The 13,006-nt window shown below is 42.4% G+C and overlaps 1 protein-coding gene across 2 annotated transcripts; it reads left to right on the forward strand.

Moving 5' to 3' along the window:
- The first annotated feature begins 208 nt into the window (after positions 1 to 208).
- ABHD10 (abhydrolase domain containing 10, depalmitoylase) lies at positions 209 to 12,395 on the forward strand. 2 transcript variants are annotated; one of them, XM_053310679.1, is made up of 6 exons: positions 209 to 476; positions 3,673 to 3,804; positions 6,330 to 6,513; positions 7,012 to 7,123; positions 7,893 to 8,030; positions 9,356 to 12,395. In XM_053310679.1, the coding sequence occupies exons 2-6, from the start codon at positions 3,726 to 3,728 to the stop codon at positions 9,692 to 9,694; spliced, it is 852 nt and encodes a 283-aa protein (XP_053166654.1). In that variant the 5' UTR covers positions 209 to 476; positions 3,673 to 3,725; the 3' UTR covers positions 9,695 to 12,395. The 2 variants fall into 2 exon arrangements, with proteins under 2 accessions (XP_053166654.1, XP_053166653.1); XM_053310678.1 differs by lacking the exon at positions 3,673 to 3,804 and having other exon boundaries at positions 210 to 476.
- The last annotated feature ends 611 nt before the right edge of the window (positions 12,396 to 13,006 follow it).

Consider the following 13,006-nt stretch of genomic DNA (forward strand, 5'->3'; position numbering starts at 1 on the left):
GGGGAACTATTTGGTTTTTTTGTTTTTGTTTTTAAAGCCGAGACTGACAATTCTGTTGCCTTTGGAAAGAATTTCCAGTTACTTTCGACGCCATTTTTGTTGCTGGAAAAGTAAACGTGACACAGCTGCCCATAGAAAGCAATGGAACAGCGAATTACAGGATTTTGCCGTAGTTCTGATTAGAAAAGGAACGTTTCCGCACGCTCTTCTCCACTCTATGGTTAGCAGGGAACGCTTCCGGCGCATGCGTGCCGCCACGCCTTTCCCCCTCCCACCACTAGCCTGGACGCGTCGGCTCTCCTGCCTGCCCTGCGGAGCTGCCGAGGGGAAGGGGGTGTGTCGCCTTCTAGTCGCGGCGTTTCCACGCTACTGCGACATGGCGGTGGCGGGCGCTGCCAGAGTTCTGTGGCGGGAGAGGCGGAGCTGGGGCCCGGCTGCCGCCCGCAGGACAGGGCTCGCTTTCCCTCAGTTGTTGGGTAAGTGCTGGTGGCTGAGGCGGGGTCGGTGCGGTTCGGCCTTAAGTTGGGTGGCGCAGCTGTAGTCGCCTGCCTGGTGCTGATCGGGAGGAGGCAGCCGGCGGACCCCAACCGGAGGAAGAGAAGACGGGGCAGCCAGCCGGCGAAGAGGGTCCCCGCTCCTTCCTTCGGAAAGACCACCGTGAGATCTTCGTGCCCACCGCTGCCTCATCTCTCTCGCGCGCTTTCTGTCGCTTCCTGGCCGCTTTATTCCTACCCGCCCAGTCAGAGGTTAGGGCTGCAGCGCGCCCAGCTCTTGCGCAGCCCCTGGCACTGAACCTGGAAACTCGTGTCTAAACAGCAACTTCTTTTGTCACAGTTGACTCCTAGCTTGTTTCATCTCAAAGATCCAGGAGGGCAAGAAGGAAACCCCTTGCGTGCAGCCTTACATATAACACCCCTTACATACAGTCTTCGAATACAGGCAAAATATTGGATTTTGCCCTTGCAGAGGAGAGCTTGTCCTGTGGTAAGGGAAAGTGTGCAGTCGTTTTCGACTCCTAGCGCCCACAGAGCCCTGTGGTTGTCTTTGGTAGAATAAAGGAGGGGTTTACCATTGCCTCCTCCTGCGCAGTATGAGATGGATGATGCCTTTCAGCACCTTCCTATATCGCTGCTGCCTGATATAGTAGCAGCAGGGATTTGAACCGGCTACCTTCTGCTTGTTAGTCAAGCATTTTCCCACTGCACCATTTAAAGTGACTTGGTTCTCTGGTAGTGAGCATGAATTGTCCCCTTCACTAAGCAGGGTCTGCCCTAGTTGCATATGAATAGGAGACTACTTACAGCAGTGTAAGTTATTTCACTCAGGGATCGGGCTGCTCTGGGAAGCAAGGGTTCCAGGTTCCCTGGCATCTCCAAGATTCCTGCCTGCTGAGAGAGATTCCTGTCTGCAGCCTTGAAGAAGCCGCTGCCAGTCTGTGCAGACAATACTGAGCTAGATGGACCTATGATCTGACTCAGTATACGGCAGCTTCCTATGTTCCTATGACATTTTCTCTGTTGTCCCCGACGACAGGGCCTTTAAATTCAGGATGGTAGATTTTGGTTGAAGATTAGGTGGGGTGTTTTAATGGTAAGAGCAGTTCCATAATGGAACAAGTTACTTGGTGGGTGTGGGATCTCTTTAGCTGGATATCTTCAGGCAGAGGCTGGACAGCTACCTGCATCAAGCAGAGAAGGGATTGCACTAGATGGCCTATAAATCAACTCCAGCTTCTGTGATTCTAAATATTAAGCCTTTATGTCATTCAGTTCTCGCCTATCAGAGGTTAACTAGATGAAATATTCCAAATGTTGCCATTCATGAGTCTTAAAAGCGTTTAACTTGCACTTGATTTTTAAAGTCCATATACAGCCCAATTCTGTGTATGTTTCCTTAGAGTAAATCTCATTGGCTGATACATTCTGCAGTGTAACTCGAGTGGTACAGAACCACCCAGTCAAAATTACCTGGTGATAGTGCTGCACAAGAGGGCAATACCATTACAACTGACTCCTGTGTGATCGCATGTCACATGCTGCTCCATTATTCCCAATAGAACAAATGTACAATGTCTGAGAGCATGAAAGAGTCAGCAGTACTAGTAATGCCCCACACAGCACCATCAGCCCTGCAGCGGTGCAGGTGGTTCTGTACTGCCCACATTTAGTTATGTGCCTGGACCGATCCGGAGGCCATTCTACAGGCCTCCAGACCGGTCCGGACACGGGGCGGTTCGGTTCGGAAGGATTGGGGTGGGGGTTCCATTAAGGGCGGGGGAGAGTTTACTTACCCCTCCTGCGCTTTCCCAACTCCGGCGCCGTATTTACTGTAGAAATCAGGCGGCAGGATACCTCCCTGCCGCCCCTTTCCCTGCTTGGCTGCAGGGAAGACGGGGGGGGGGGCAGACTTTTGCAGAGTTACCTAGGAGCAGGGTGGATTTGATTTAAATCAAACTGATTTAAATCATGATTTAAATCACGATTTAAATCACTAGCAGGATGGATAAAAATAAAAAAAATCCAATTTAAATAAAAAAAATCAGATTTTTTTAATTTAAATTGGATTTTTTAAATTTAAATTGGATTTTTTTTATTTTTATCCACCCTGCTAGTGATTTAAATCGTGTTTTAAATTGTGATTTAAAACAGTTTGATTTAAATCAAATCCACCCTGCCTAGGAGCAACAGAGCAGGCTTTTGCGGGGCAGGCAGAAGCAGCAGCGCACGGTGTGCGCGCGTGGGGTGGGTTTGTGTGTGGGCGCGCAGAGAGAGCTTCTTCCTCCTTGCAACGGCTCTCCAAAGTGCTTTGGCCGCCTCCCCTCCTCCGGCCCCCGATCCCGCCGCCAAGGCATTGCGACCACTCCTCCTCCTGCGCGCCTTCTCCCGACAGGAGATCTCTCAGCACTCACACGGAGTTCAGCGTTTATTCTGTGAAAGTGTTTTCTGTTTTATTTTTATATTGTAATTTGGATTGTGTACACCACCTAAAGATGTATATATCAGGTGGTAAACAGATAAATTAATACAGAGCCTCTGGAAATGTTTTCCTGCCTAAGGCCAGGGTGAGGCATGGGCAAAATGTCTTGAGCCTTTGTGAATGCACGTTCTTTGTGAATGCACGTCCCAATGTTACTCAGTCATTATATGTGCATGACGTGGACTTGAAAAGCAGCCAACATGGCTGTTTTTATCCAACAAAAGCTCTCATTGGATAGAAAGACAGAAAGTTAGTGTTCTGTTAGCTGTAATGCTGATTTCTTGGATACTGTGTTCCAATTCAAAACATTTGCAAACTGCTGAAAAATTAGAATGAAATGAAAACTGACCATCTAGTTTGGGACACAAGTCCCAGTATTGATTTCTCCGCATATTTGTTTTTCACTGATAGTGTAACTGTGCTAAAGGTTCAAAACCAGCAGCTGTGCTAGCTCAGCACATTTCTAACTTGCATAGTATTTACAGTAGCATAATTCATAAACTAGGAGGTTGGATCCATATAACTGTGAGCAGAAGGGAAACTGCCACTAGCACTTTGCCCAAACATTTGTATATGAGCTTACACAAGATATGCCTGCTGTAGAATATATGAAGTTCTGTTTTCATGATTCTGCTGCCCTGAGAGGGTACACCAACAGAAGAGCAGCTTTGGATTTTGTTTCATTTTCTCATGCAGCATTCTAGCACTAAGTGGAAAACATCCCATCCTTGAGCAGAAGACCCCTCTGCATGAGTTCGGAGACCTTTGGATGCAACCCCGTGGCTGACATCCAGATTAACAAAGCACCAATGTACAGGAAAGGCACCGGTATAGCACCAATACTCCTAAAGAATTCGAGACTAATGGTGCACAACACCCAGCTGCACAACCCGCAGGGACATATTTTTGGGTGTCACAAAGTGCCCAAGGGAAGGGGAGCTTGTCAAAATTGCCCCCCCCAACACACCCATTGCAATGAGCTGAATTAGTTGAACTCTTCAGACGCATCAGTGCTTTCCCTCTATCAACTGTCCTTTGTTAGTCCTTTTGTGAACTGTGGACTGACTGGCTGGATGAGAAATAACATATATTGGTTATTTGGAGGAGGAGAGCTGGTCTTGTGGTAGCAAGCATGACTCGTCCCCTTAGCTAAGCAGGGTCCATCCTGGTTACATATGAATGGGAGACTAGAAGTGTGAGCACTGTAAGATATTCCCCTCGGGATGGAGCCGCTCTGGGAAGAACAGTAGGTTCCAAGTTCCCTCCCTGGCTTCTCCAAAAACAGGACAAGATTTTTTTATTGAACCAACAAACTACCAAAGCATACAGTACGTTGCCAAAGCACAATTATATACAAAGTGGTTGTTTGTACATGATATATCTACAAAGATTTACACACAAGGATTTGGAAACCCACAAGGTTATGAAGTATATGCAGGTAGTACTGTAACTCAGGGGTGGGGGATTTCAAGGCACATCAGGTAATCGAGGGGGTTACGTCCAACGTCCATTTCCACAATTTGTCCCATTGCTGTTTAGAAGAGATACTCTTGTCTTTTTGCACATAACCATGCAAACTTTTCCAGAAGAGATTTACTGTCTCATCTGCGTGAACCTCTTGGTCGCGCCTTCCCTCCCTATTCCTATGCATGAGCATTGCATAAATGACATACAAGTTTACTAACCTGATTACGAGAAGGGGAACGTTCCAATTCCCTAGTATGGGGGCACCCGTTCCGTCCCGTTTCCTTGAAGGTTTCTTTCTGGGACCTCGAAAGGAGGTTCTGTCTCTCAAACCTGATGTTAGTTCTTCCCAAGTCTGTTTTTCCAAATCAGACCACTAAGGGCTGAGACAGATTCCTGCCTGCAACCTTGGAGAAACCACTGCCAGTCTGTATAGACAATACTGAGCTAGATGGATCAAGGGTCTGACTCAGTATATGGCAACTTCCTATGTGTATGTGTTCCTATGGTTTGCTTTCGTGTTTGATCCATAGGCAAAGTAATCTTTCTTATCTGGATTTCTGCAGATCCATCCAGTCACCTTTTATTTAAAAATAATTATTACCTGTTGTTGAGAGTCTTTCTTCCGTCTCCTTCTCTCTTTCTCTTCCTCTCCCTCCCTTTGATTCAGCACCATTTGAATAGTAGAGTCAAATGCTACCGTAGCACCAACTATTTTGGAACTAATCAAAGCATTAGTTTCTTCTCTATCCATTGACATTTATTTTGTTTTTTCTTCTGCAATCTTGTAACATAGTCACTCTTTCTCTTAAGCTGCTTGCACCAACTTTCTGTGTTCATTGTATACCCTGGCTTACCTACTGTGCAGTCCTGCTTACATATTCAGGCAAGTGCTTTTTTTAGATATATAGGTTGTCTTTGGTGTGACTCCAGCCTTTCAAAAATCCAGTTTCGTATCCACCATTTTCAGGTGTGCTGTAAATCTTTTTAAAAAACAAATTTTAAAAAATCAAAGAGTGTGTCTATCAGTGTCTTTTTGCATAGAAGATTTGGAAATTGGCAGTGACTAGTCAAGGACAATAAATTTTGTAGACTTATTCACAAAACTTCTTTCTGGAAACTTTTTGTTCTAAACCAGGGGACCACAAATAATTGTTGGGCTTTCTGGCCAGCCATTACTTGCAGTTGTAACTAGCTACTCCCTTCCTCATTATCTTTTCTCATCTGCACTGTAATTTGAAGAAAGTAGAAACTTCTTGGACTGCTGTTTGTTGCCTCATTTGTGCTACAGTTTGGAGACTTTGAAAAGAGGATCTGTGTGCTTCTGTTCATTTTTCTCACTGAACCATAATATCACCCCAAAAAGAAGATATGAGACCAGATTAAGGCCTCTATGTATTATGTGGCGACCAGTATCCCCACCACACACACACACACACACTTACTTTCATATGGTAGTGAGCCACAGCAAAAATATAATATAAAGCAGACACCAAAACCTGGGTTCAGTTCTCTGTTTATTTCAAGCAATTTGGTTAGACTAAACCAAGATCAATTAGTTTGGACATTGTGACCAAACTTGGTTTGTTCTTACCTAGAGCTGGAAGTAGAATACTACTGATGCAAGGGGGCGGGGTGGGGAGAGGAAACATGCATTCCCAAGGCTTCGAGACATTGTCCAGAACCCAGATTTAATTGTGGTTCCGAGTGATGTCTAAACCAGTCCTATGTCTCAGTTGCGTCAATGTTCATTATTAAGAAGTGTTGCTAAAATGAAACACAGTTAAAGGATAGTTGAGCAGCCAGATTTGTACTAGCTCTTTTAAAGGATGTATTTCAGTGCTGTCGATGAGCCAAATATAATGATCTCAGAAATGTGTTTTGTTTAGGTTGCAGACAGAGATCATCACCTAGTTTCCTTAACCGCCCTGATCAACCCAAACTCGCTTTTAATAAGCTAAAAGGCAAGAATCCTGGAGTTGTCTTCCTCTCAGGCCTTTATTCAAGTATGAATGGTGAGAAGGCAACTGCACTCGAAGACTTCTGCAAATCAATTGGCCATGCTTTTGTCAGGTATGCTTTAAGAGAGTATTCTAGTGCTTATAAGCCCTACAGTGGTAAATGACGGAAACAAAATGTTTGAAAGAACTGGCTAATGCTTTATTATTAGTGGATTGTTTTAGTTTTTTGAATTGTAAGGCTATGTAAGTATTCATGGGAAGAAGCTCTGAGCAGAACTACCCCATTCAGCCGCCCATGTAGTCGTCCTAGCAGCCACGTATGCTTCCCAGGCTGCCCTGAGTCACTCCCTGCCCCTCGCCCCACCATACCTGTGCCAGTTCTGGGTGGGAAGTTAAAGGTTCTAATCTCCACCACCGCACTACCTGGGCCATTTGCCCCGCACTCTGATGCTTCCTGGTGGTGGGGACCGGGTTTTCCAACATCTGAAATCTCCCTTTACCAACTTGCACAGCCCTATTGAATTGTTGAGTATCCTGTATTTGATCCTGTTTAATCCAGTTTTCGCAAAGCAGTGCTTTCATTTAGCAGTGCTCTCATCTGTTTTCACAGGTTTGATTATAGAGGCTGTGGAAGTTCAGAAGGCATCTTTAGAGAGTGCACAGTAGGAAAATGGCGAAAGGATGTTCTTGCAGTTTTGGATGAACTTACAACAGGACCACAGGTGTTATCTTATTCTTAAGTCTAACATAAACATTTCTTTCACATTGTACTACAGTCCCGTTTTGTGAATATCTGATTACTGTTGGACTTTATAAATGTTTCAGAGAAGTACATTCTGGTGACTTACAAAATACTTTGGCAGGAATCAGGCTGGTGGTTGATAAAAATTATTTGTTCATTACAAGTTGTATGAAATTGTCCTTTTTAAAAAAAAAAAAAGAAGTTGTTTTGAGAGTACAGTTAGGAAGTATGATATAACTCTCAAAAGCAAAGTAAGAAATAATGGATTCCAAAGTTCTTAACTGTCTGGGAATTACGTTGAGTAAATACTACTAATTTTACAATAATAGGTCCAAAGATTCTGTTGAAGACTGAAAGTTATGTAACACTGACCTCAGATACTGTATTTACCTGAATCCAAGACTGAGCACCCCACCCTGCCCAAGTTCTTTGCTGTTAAAAATGGAGGGTGGTGGTGGTTTGCCATAAATTTAGAGTCCTCTTCCCTTTAGGTAAATACAGGTATAAAATATATTTAACTTCTACTTTTTAAAATTCAGAGTCGTCTTCTGTTCAAGTAAATACTATATGCTTGTTGAATGAACTGGCGTTTCTTCTCGCATAGACAATCCTTGTACCACTTAAGGCAACTTAATCTCTGGACATATTTTGTTTATGGTGGCACAGTTGGTAAATAAACACACAAACATTTGTTTGTGGAGTGTTTCTATAACACAAAAGCATTTAACTAATGATGGTTTTACATTAAGATTTTAGTTGGTTCCAGTTTGGGTGGTTGGTTGATGCTTCATGCTGCAATTGCTCGTCCAGAAAAAGTGGTTGCGCTAGTTGGAATTGCTTCAGCTGCAGACCATCTTGTATCAACTTTTCAACAGCTTCCTGTAGAGGTAAGGAGAAACTGTGACTTTGTTGATCAAGAGCAAACATCCCAGTATCTTCACAGCTTATCTCCACAAATTATCTGTGCTCATCTCTGTAGAATTCTACATTGTAGAGATGTCATTTCACCTCCCCATTTGCCTGCGTTGGGTACTAGAGCTTCCAGTTAAGACATTGGTGGGAGGACAGCGTTTTTGTAAGCTTATTCTTTTAATCTATTAGCTTTGTTTATTTTGCTTTTTATCAACTTGGCTAGCTGCCCTTAAGGAAAGCTTGAAGCACAGTTTTTACTCTATTTGAGTTAATATCTACTTGGCTGACCACATGAGAGAAAGATCTGAGTTTTGAGCATTAACAACGACTGCCTGACTGTTTTCTACTATAAAGAGATCTCCTGACTGGTCTCCGAGGTGTTATGACTAAGAGCAAATCTTCTAGACTTAAATTGGGTACTAGTTAATTTCTTAGTGTGATGTTTGCTTCATGCTCTGTTTTCCTTATTTGAGTTTAATTGATTACAAGGGGCGGGGGTGTTTCCGCCCCTTCCTGGTTAGATTACTAACAATCCTGGAATTTGTCTTGAACTCAAACAGATGATTTAGCTCACTTGTTAACTCCTGCTAGGGATATGCACAAAACAGATTTTACGTTTTGTTTCAAACTCTATAAACAAAATGCAAAATGCTCAAAACATTTTGTTGAAACAGTGGCCAAGCCGGCTGTTTCGACAAAACAAACCTGAAACATTTCGAGTATCGTTTTGGAGAGCATTTTTTCCAGAGACAGTTGGTCTACTGATTGGGGTCGGCAGGTTGACCAGGCCTCTGCTCCAGACTCAGTGCATTTGCCTGCCTCAGAGGACTGGTCCAAGGTTGGTGATTGTGTTAAGTATGGGGCGGAAGCCCGGTCTATTTGCCTCATGTGGCATGTAGACCAGTCCTCCAAGGCGGACCGACACACTAAGTCTGGGTGGAGGTGGTAGACCTGCTCTCCCTGGAAAAACAGCCCTCCACAATGGCACTTGAAACACTTGAAACATTTCGACTTGAAATGGGGTCATCTTGTTTTGAGCTCAAAACAGGCCCTTTATTTTAAGGGCATTTTGTTTCGAGCTTGGCTTACTCCAAAAGGCCCATTTTGAGCTTGGAACGTTTTGCACATCCCTTCTCTCTGCTTGTGGCAAATTAGGATAATGTGAAAGTCATAATGTAAGTGCATTATGGTAGTGTGCAGATGCAGGTTAAGAGATGGACAGAATTGCTTTAGGCAGTGTTGTACTTAGATGTCTTTCAGATTCCTTCCATTGAGCCTGTCATATGTTTTAACTTGCTAGGCAAAAAAGGAAGCAGAAGAAAAAGGTGAATGGAAGATGCCAACCAAACACACCGAAGAAGGGTTTTATGCTGTGCCGTATGAAGTCATTCAGGAAGCAGAATCTCACTGTGTGTTAGGCACTCCTCTTCCCGTAAAATGTCCTGTGAGACTTATCCATGGCATGAAGGATGAAGATGTCTCATGGCAAATTTCCCTGAAGATTGCTGACCGTGTTGTCAGCACAGATGTGGATGTTATTCTCCGCAAAAGTGGTGAACATAGGATGAAAGAGCCGGATGATATCAAGCTTATTATATACACTGTTGAAGATTTGATTGACAAGCTGACCGCGGCATGAATTGCATAGTGGCAGGAACACAAGGTGTTTGCACTTGGGCAGTTAAAAAACCCTGTTTCAACAGATGACCTGTTACCTAGAAAGACCTGGAGCTTTACAGTGGTTTATGTTGTTTCTTTGGTGTCTGGATTTTATTTTATTTTATTGGTAAATACAGCTATAGTCTTAATGCTGCATTTGCACAGATAGAAGACGTGAAGAAAATGCCACTGTTGAAACTCCTTCTACCACAAACAAATCACCTGTGACCCTTTAGGCAATATGCATTTCCTACACTTTTATATCCTGGTATATTTGTGCTAATAATCACCTTTTATTATCTTGTAGTACAGTGTGGCATTTTTGTCCTTTTTTACACCTTTAAAATAAATATGCATTGAAATATTCTTCCACTTGAGTTGTGAAATGTAACTTAGCAATCCAAACTCACAGGAAATATACTTGAAATACTCATGTGTTACTTCTGGTATAAGTGGAGACAATTTAAGGAAGGTTTGCTTAAAAACTAATGGGAAAGGATGCTGTGAATTATTTAAAACTATTGAATTGCTGGTGATGGTTTTCCTATACAGGAGTTGTAGGTACCTGAGACTGTTTCTTGTTTTGTGACTACAAAGTGACTTTGGTGATTCCTGTCACCAGAATAAAGTTAAAATCAAGCTTGTTGCTTATCACTGAATTGATGAGCTTCTGTGCACTAGAGCGAGGATCTATGTAGTTGAAGTTCACTTGTCAGAAGCCTACATGCGTTACATGCAGGGGGAAAGTTCTGTTGAAATGAATGGCACTTGATTACCGACAATGTATCTTGGACTCATACAGAAGTTAAACGGGTCATAAGTATGTCTGGCATGTGATAGATGCCTATCTAGATTGTGATTTCTTAATATAAATTTCTACTTGTTATTTGCCAAAGAAGATCATATTTGTAAAGTAGATTTTTTGAGTATTTCATGTCTGATAATTCAGCCATCTGGTGACAGTATTCATCAGTGACAAGGCTCCTCAGACTTTTAAATAAAGAGATGTGGTTTGGGGATGTAACTCTCCTTTAGGAATTGCTCTCTAAAGCCATGCTACTTTCAGCATTTAAGCTTGTTGCTAAAAAAACAAAAACAAAACCATTGTCCTGCATGGAGTCTCCACGCAGTAGTGTGCACGCCATGGTATTCTAAGGTTAGTTTGGAAGTTTTGTTTTGTTCTTTTTCCTTTTGTGAGGGGCTTTCTCCACTGCAGGGTCCAGACTTTCTCTGATGAAAGAAAAGCAGGCAATCCTTGCCTGGAAGAGTCTGTTAAATCTACATTCTTAATTACAAATCTGAAAAAGCATATTAGGAATGGAGTATATGCTTTTATAAGTTGAAGTAATAGTAAAAATTAAATGTTGAAACTCCATCTGAAAATAAGACCTTTCTAGATCATGCAATTAAAGGTTCAAATGGCTTATTCTGTTGCTTATAGTCCATGGTTGCAATCCAAAGTATTTCACTTACACACATTTGCTGTTAATGATTATGTTAATGTTGCCTGTTCATGTGTCATTTTCTTCAAAAGGCCAATTCCCATTGCACATGGAAAACTGTCTTTCTGGATTCTAAGGATTAATGTGTATTTTAAAAATCCACATCACAAGCCATATTACTTTGAAATTTGAGTCTGTTCCCCCCCCCCCAAAAAAAACCAACAACAACAAAAACCAACAACCACATGTTGTCAGAGTCTTACTTTGGGAAACCACTCTCACTAGGTGCTATTTCCATAGAGACTTCAGCAATTGGAGTCTAGTGACGTGCCTTACAGATTCTCAGCACTTAGTGTTTCACACCTCCAGGGAAGAGACTGTCTCTAATTGTAAGGTAGCAAATGTGGTTTAGTTACTTTGAGAAACACAACATTGCATGTCTACACAAGCCTAGATGACCCGAACATGAACTTGCCAAACAACATAGGCTTGGGTTTGTGCTGCACCACTCTCTTCTGGATTACAGCATTATGTGGAAATACCTGTGAAAGCAGTAGGACTGTTTTTCATGTAATGAGTTCACTAATGGTGAATACTGTATTCCAAAAGCTGTTCTCAGATATTGCCCTGTGCTGTTCTTTTTGACTGCATGTATGATTCATGAAGAATGTTGTGCAAATGTGAATGGTGTCACTAGAAAAATCTCAGTATTGCAAGTATTAGGCAACTGATTTGCTTTTCTTGTTTATGCTGCTAAGTTATAGGAAGAATCTTTTTGACCTTGATTATGCACTTTCATAATGGATGACCACACTGTGTAGATTCAAATATGGGTAATTTTAGCATCTGTTGCATGCTGATACCAAGTATGGATCTTCAACCCAAATTATACTTTATAACTAGCTCAATTATATCCCCTTTGTTCTGCTCACAACTATCTGTGCCCCTTAGGTGCCCGAGGAGAGACTTAAAGCAAACTGACTTTCCATGTGTGACGATATACAATGTACAAAATACTAAAAGAAATGTCTTATTTATCCCTGTGAGTACACAAGGTAAGGGTGTTTTGTGTGTTTAATAAAATTGTGTTAATCTATTCACCTACTGCATAAGTTTTGAAAGAAATGAAAATATTTGACTATGCACGAATTGCGCTAATCTGTAATAAGAGATTTTTCCCACTGTAAGTTTACACAATTCTTTAATACCTCTTAATAATAAAGCGCTGCTGTTCTGGAATGTGCTTTATACACTTATTGTGGTACTATCCAAATAAGAAATTAAGAAGGAATATGGAGAGGCTTGAGTGGATTTTTGTAGTCTCAAAATATCTGAGTAACTGCAGGACACCCAGTGCTCTGTATTCCATTCCCCCTGTGCCTACAGCAACACTAAATTATGCAGAACAAGCAAATACATGCACACTTTCCCAAATTTATTCCAATGCCAACAGCATTGATGCATAAAAGAGCACAGAGTACATATGGCATTGTTGATGAACTTGAGGTGTCTATTAAACCCATGGCAAAGACCTTATCTTATTACTTAGTGGCTGATTAATGAAGCAAACATGTAAGTAGGGCGACCAGGCACACAGCAGCTCCCTGCTGGGACAACATCCCTCTCCTCTGGTCATGCTGCTCCACAAGAGGGCCAAGAATCTGGAGCACTAATAAGGTCTCAAAGTCGTGGAGGGTCAGCCACGTGTTTCTGATCTTAGCACTTCTGGGACACAGGAAGCACTCTGGAGTATTGGTGCTCTTGGGCGACAGTTCAAGCACAGGACAGAAAGTTGTGTCAAGGATGCTGCTCCATGCCCATACATCCTGCTTACACACATTTTTTGTGAG

The sequence above is a fragment of the Hemicordylus capensis genome, chromosome 3, assembly GCF_027244095.1.
Source record: "Hemicordylus capensis ecotype Gifberg chromosome 3, rHemCap1.1.pri, whole genome shotgun sequence".
Lineage (NCBI taxonomy): Eukaryota > Metazoa > Chordata > Lepidosauria > Squamata > Cordylidae > Hemicordylus > Hemicordylus capensis.

Excerpts from the sequence above, each read along its gene's own strand:
- ABHD10 (XM_053310678.1), top strand. The coding sequence starts at position 218 with ATGGTTAGCAGGGAACGCTTCCGGCGCATGCGTGCCGCCACGCCTTTC. Across the intron at positions 7,124-7,892 it reads AACTTACAACAGGACCACAG|ATTTTAGTTGGTTCCAGTTT; the intron begins GTGTTATCTTAT and ends TTTTACATTAAG. Across the intron at positions 8,031-9,355 it reads TTCAACAGCTTCCTGTAGAG|GCAAAAAAGGAAGCAGAAGA; the intron begins GTAAGGAGAAAC and ends TTAACTTGCTAG.